The 6087-nt window shown below is 32.0% G+C and overlaps 2 protein-coding genes across 2 annotated transcripts; both read left to right on the forward strand.

Moving 5' to 3' along the window:
- The first annotated feature begins 1909 nt into the window (after positions 1 to 1909).
- Positions 1910 to 2422, forward strand: LOC111612947. Its single transcript, XM_023354237.1, has 2 exons — positions 1910 to 2072; positions 2149 to 2422. The coding sequence occupies exons 1-2, from the start codon at positions 1999 to 2001 to the stop codon at positions 2393 to 2395; spliced, it is 321 nt and encodes a 106-aa protein (XP_023210005.1). The 5' UTR covers positions 1910 to 1998; the 3' UTR covers positions 2396 to 2422.
- Positions 2423 to 3758: 1336 nt separating this feature from the next.
- On the forward strand, positions 3759 to 4366 carry LOC111612948. Its single transcript, XM_023354238.1, has 2 exons — positions 3759 to 3922; positions 3999 to 4366. The coding sequence occupies exons 1-2, from the start codon at positions 3849 to 3851 to the stop codon at positions 4243 to 4245; spliced, it is 321 nt and encodes a 106-aa protein (XP_023210006.1). The 5' UTR covers positions 3759 to 3848; the 3' UTR covers positions 4246 to 4366.
- Positions 4367 to 6087: the final 1721 nt, after the last annotated feature.

Consider the following 6087-nt stretch of genomic DNA (forward strand, 5'->3'; position numbering starts at 1 on the left):
TAAAATAATACACAGTACGGGGAAACATTACGTTATTTTATAATAAAAAAAAATATTCCGTTTATTTTACTTCATAAATAAATAATTATAAAAATATTCACTGATGTTATTACTTTCCCTGATGTTATAAATAACAGAGGGAAAGTATGGAGATCGTTCAAGAAATTACCTCTCCTCCATATTTTTAAATTTTTTGTACTCTGGGAACCTTGAAACGTCGAGAAATGCAGGAAAATTAGGGGATAATTCCCGTATGTATGGATGTTAGTGCAAGGCCATTTTTGGACTGTTATCCGCCTACGTGCTACAGACATTTGGCCGCACCTATCAATGCTGATCGCGAGTAAATTCATAATCTACCCCAATTCATGAAATCCTACTGGTATTTTTTAGGATAGTTTCATATAGTTTACAATGAAAATTAAGTATAAACGTAAAGTCTTGTATCTATGTTATTAAATGCAACTATTCACAGTGAGTTACGTAAGTTTAACCTTAAACTTAATCATAAGATGTTAACATAAATACAGCTTGGAGTTTGCAAACTTTTTACGTAATTTAAAACAAGAAATAATCGCAGTGGTTATGGAATTCCCACTGATGAATTTTTCTCTAGTTCAACGGATGAATCCCTCATCACCTGATCGCAATTTTCTGATGCAAAACACTTAGCATGCTTCAGCGTTACTTATATCCATTAGCTGCACAGCTAACCTAACTTTATATCATCAATTGTCATGCAAACATCAATCTGTTTCGTCGCCGACCGCTAGATTAAAATAATAATAAATTGTATTTGAATTTTATATTTTAAAATGCACTATCTACCGTTTTAATAATTTGGCCGCCTGCGTGCACGCACGCACTGCACACCTATCAGAACCGGCCCTATGTTAGTGTGTGTATGTGAGGAGGGCACGATTTTGTTCACCCACTTTCAAGCTTAATAACTCCTGTACCTTTTGACGAAAATTTCTGAAATTTTTCAGGGAGGGTTGTACATAAGGGGCATTGGTGCTATTAAAGTTTGGCGGTAAAAGGTAAACGAAGTGGCGAGATATAGAAGGATCACGTGTCATATCTCAAGCATGGACGGACTTAATGGAGATTTTACTCGTTATTAGCATTTACACTTTTTTTTATATTATAACTCATTTTTACCGTAAGATTTAGCATTTTGTCATTTTATAGTGACTAATAATATAAAAAGTATTTATATATTATATTATTAAAGAGTTATTAAACTTCAAAGCGGGTGAACAAAATCATGTTTCCCGCACACACGAACATTAACATCCATACATGTAAAAAAACACCCCCAATTTGTTCGCATTTTTCGACTTTTCAAAGTCCCCTGAATCCAAAAATGTAAAAATCTTGGGGATCATTTTTTTTTTACCAATTGCCATATTTTCCCTGTTAGGCCTATATGTCTTCATATAAAAGATTTAACTTACGTAATTACTTGTAAGGTACTGTACATGTTCTATGAGATTAACATCTGAGTTTATGTACACGTACAGTACATTATATTCAGTTATAAATCAGTTATTTTATAACTTACGTGTTTAATAACAATTATAAGATGCAATTGCAACGTTAAATAACGCTGAAATCCGAATAATAAAATAAATTTAAATATTTAAAATTTTTGTACTGTTTTAAAAAATATTTATAGTGATATTTTCTAAACTTTCTATTGCAAAATTTACTCTAGACTTAAAACAGTAATAATACAGTCCAACCTCCAAATAACGGCCACTCCTAACAACGTCTATTTTTTTTATGTTCTCGACAGTTGCCATTGTTCAAACATTTGACTTTAATCGTGAAATTAAACAAATTACACTTTCAAGTTTAATTCTTTAATATTAAATTTATTATCATATTTATTTTAATTTACATTAATTACATTTCGATTAAATTTATATTTATTTAGAATTTCTGAAAATTGCACCTTGCTTATCTGATGCAGTGAAGAACACTCATCGGGTGTGTATGAAAGATTTGCCAAATATTATAAATCAATTTATGGGAGATGATGTGGAATCTCGAATTCCTGCTGGTTGTTGGTCAGTAAATTCTCTTTGTATTCCATCAAATTAAGAAATAATCAAAGTTATTTATTAATGCAATTTCTGTTTGTAGTTACTTCATGCAGTTCTATGATTGTTTTTACGAGCAAGTGGATAAATCCTGCGGAAGGGATGCTTTCCCTACAGTACGGAAGGCTTCGGATATGATGGGAATGGTCATGACACACAATTTCTGTTCCTCTTATGATCCAACGAGCGATGAATGTACAGAACTCTTGAGCAGAAATGTCACATCTCCATCACCAAAATATTCTTATCTGGCCAGATTTGCCATCGCCATGTTGAAGCATCGCAATTAAATAATGTTAATTTTTACTCTTGTATTTTTGGGGTTTTTTGTAGATTGCATTTAAAGATTAATTTTGTTTAGAAATTTCTGGTTTGTATTTGAAATATTCCAATAAATATTGAGATTATGAATTTAAAATTATTTCAGCTTAAGTCAGTGGTTCCCAAAGTGTGATACGCTGCTTCCTCACAGGGGCGCCACGAAATATTATAAAATTTTCATAATTTTACTTCCACTTTCAATTCAATGTGATAAGATGCGACATCCAGCAGACCTGGTGCAAATCATTAATTCAGTAAAAAAGGTGTCACGTAGATTCGCAAAATGTAAAAAGCCTCATATCACCGCAGCTCATTCTACCGGCTGCTGTAGATATGGTAAACATTATGATCGGTGAGTCGGCTGGGAAGCAGTTTTCAAAAGTGTCTTTGTCCAACAACATCATCAGTCGCAGAATACAGCACATAACGAAGGACCTTCAATGTTCAGTTAATTGAAAAAATAAAAGGGAAGGAATTTGGGTTGCAGCTGGATGAGGACACAGATAACAATAATGATGCTCACTTGATTTGCTATGTACAGTTTATCTGTACTAATATTATAAAGAGGTAAAGTTTGTAAGTTTGGATGTAGAAGGTAATCTCCGAAACTACTCATCCGATTTCAAAAATTCTTTCACCAATATTTAGAATGGACCTTCAGGGTGGACATAGGCTGTATATTCCTTTAAACATTCATATAAATTAAAAGATATCATCTAGGTAAGCGTTATATTTTTGTTGTCAGCAGGTGGAGAGGGGCAAGACGCGTACGTATACGAGATAGGTAACCGCGCGGCGATGTCGCGTGGTCGGCGAGATATGCAGTGCACGTGTCCGAAGTTGTATAACTATAAAGGTTATCTTAAGTAAGAGTTTATCACACCAAATTACCAATCTAACACGTTTTAAAAATTCTTTATTTCTGTACTATGCACAATTTAAATAATTTTTAAATGTATTAGATTGGGCACACAGTGTGATAAAATCTTACGTAAGATCCCCTTAAATTAATAAATATAAATCAAATACTATAATATAATATAGTAGAAATGTTAGAGGTATGAAATAATCTAATAATCTTAATATTTGCTGTTNTATTTATAGTGATATTTTCTAAACTTTCTATTGCAAAATTTACTCTAGACTTAAAACAGTAATAATACAGTCCAACCTCCAAATAACGGCCACTCCTAACAACGTCTATTTTTTATGTTCTCGACAGTTGCCATTGTTCAAACATTTGACTTTAATCGTGAAATTAAACAAATTACACTTTCAAGTTTAATTCTTTAATATTAAATTTATTATCATATTTATTTTAATTTACATTAATTACATTTCGATTAAATTTATATTTATTTAGAATTTCTGAAAATTGCACCTTGCTTATCTGATGCAGTGAAGAACACTCATCGGGTGTGTATGAAAGATTTGCCAAATATTATAAATCAATTTATGGGAGATGATGTGGAATCTCGAATTCCTGCTGGTTGTTGGTCAGTAAATTCTCTTTGTATTCCATCAAATTAAGAAATAATCAAAGTTATTTATTAATGCAATTTCTGTTTGTAGTTACTTCATGCAGTTCTATGATTGTTTTTACGAGCAAGTGGATAAATCCTGCGGAAGGGATGCTTTCCCTACAGTACGGAAGGCTTCGGATATGATGGGAATGGTCATGACACACAATTTCTGTTCCTCTTATGATCCAACGAGCGATGAATGTACAGAACTCTTGAGCAGAAATGTCACATCTCCATCACCAAAATATTCTTATCTGGCCAGATTTACCATCGCCATGTTGAAGCATCGCAATTAAATAATGTTAATTTTTACTCTTGTATTTTTGGGGGTTTTTGTAGATTACATTTAAAGATTAATTTTGTTTAGAAATTTCTGGTTTGTATTTGAAATATTCCAATAAATATTGAGATTATGAATTTAAATTTATTTCAGCTTAAGTTGTTGATAAAAATATATTTATTTCAGTCAACACAAGTATACTTTAAGCATGGCCTTGGTTTTTACATTTTATTTTGCAATAGAACAGTTCATCGACTATTCTTCAGGCTATAAAATCAAGGTTAAACTTAATATTCTCGGGAAAATCATTAATTTTTTTCAGAAGAGAGTTCGTCTACAATTGCACGTAGTTATTTTTTATATCTTTCGACTATTCCATCTTTCTGTCTCCTCCCCAAATTATGTAATGGACATCCTCGATCAACAACTCTCTTATCCGTACTTTAAAATAATACACAGTACGGGGAAACATTACGTTATTTTATAAACTATGTGTGCATACAGTTACGTACAAAACAGTGACAAACAGTATGCATCTCCATACAACACTTCAAAAAAAAAATAAATAAATCATTTTGTTACCAAGAATTGAGTTTAGTTTATTTCTTTACTGCAATGCGACACGTGGGCAATCTTTCTTCCAGAAGGACTTTCTACTGGAAATTATCCCCTATTTAGTGAAGAAAACCACCTGGCCAGCCCGTTGGCGAGGAGCAAACCCACGATCTATGTTCAGTGGTCCAATCCACTCTGCCACTGGTGGACGTAAGGTTGAGGGCCTGGCATTATGTAACGTGTTTTTAAATATTACCACCTCTTCTCATAAACTATTAATTATTTCATTAATTATTTATTCTAATCATTTTATGTTTTCATTATTCAAAATATAGAGAGTGATTATCATTTAGAAGTAGGTGTTCAGAGCTCTCTGTAGAAAGAAATAGCTGTTGTTTCCTTAATTTGCATGTTAAGTACTTGTACTGTAGATTTTCTAACGAATTTCGGAAATTAAAAAACAAATCGTTTAAGCAGACACGTGAAGATGCACCATCTTAAGAGAAAGGTGATCATGATAAACTGTTCACCTGAAAAGTCACAAAACTACGAAAAACGTTTTGTGACTCTTTATCCCCGAAATTGGTTAGAAAACGTAAACATATGCACACTAAGAAGACGGCAGCGACAAATTTCGCCCTAGCGGTTAAATTTTAAAATAACGTTTTTCATCCGAAAATCGAAAAGGTATACCAAATTTAGTTCAGATATTCTCAGTAGTTTTTTTATACAGAACATCTATCACTACTTCTTTACTATGATCACCCTGTATTTTAATAAAAGAGGGATAAAATCTAAAATCGTTGTATATAAACCAATATTAACTTCGTAAACTCATTGACTGACAAAGTGTTCCAGTTGAAGCAAACTTCTTAAAAAAAAGGAGGTAGGAAGTCGAAAAAAGTGTTCAATATAGGCCTATTATTAAAGACATCCTGAACATTGAATATCGAAAAAAATCCAGTAACGAGAGTTGCGTAACTTTCCCCGCTGTTGTGAGTTTTTATTTTAAAAAACTTTTATATTATTAAGCAAAATAAATAAAATTGTATGAGATGCCATCCGTCAGATTTTGTTATAAAATCTTTCTATATTTTTAATTACTACAAAATGACAAAACGCTTAATTTTGACGGTAGGGATAAGTTTTATGAGAAAGTGTAAATGTTAATAACAAATAAAATCTTCATTAAGTCCTAACCCTCTCGAGATTTTTTAAAATATATTTAATTATAATATTTACAGCGAGAGATGGATGGAGTAAATTTTAATCGGACAGTAATTTTCAAATTGCAGACCTGTAC

Source organism: Centruroides sculpturatus, unplaced genomic scaffold (assembly GCF_000671375.1).
Source record: "Centruroides sculpturatus isolate CEXI.00-Female unplaced genomic scaffold, Cexi_2.0 scaffold1611, whole genome shotgun sequence".
Lineage (NCBI taxonomy): Eukaryota > Metazoa > Arthropoda > Arachnida > Scorpiones > Buthidae > Centruroides > Centruroides sculpturatus.

Excerpts from the sequence above, each read along its gene's own strand:
- LOC111612948 (XM_023354238.1), top strand. The coding sequence starts at position 3,849 with ATGAAAGATTTGCCAAATATTATAAATCAATTTATGGGAGATGATGTG. Across the intron at positions 3,923-3,998 it reads CGAATTCCTGCTGGTTGTTG|TTACTTCATGCAGTTCTATG; the intron begins GTCAGTAAATTC and ends TTCTGTTTGTAG.
- LOC111612947 (XM_023354237.1), top strand. The coding sequence starts at position 1,999 with ATGAAAGATTTGCCAAATATTATAAATCAATTTATGGGAGATGATGTG. Across the intron at positions 2,073-2,148 it reads CGAATTCCTGCTGGTTGTTG|TTACTTCATGCAGTTCTATG; the intron begins GTCAGTAAATTC and ends TTCTGTTTGTAG.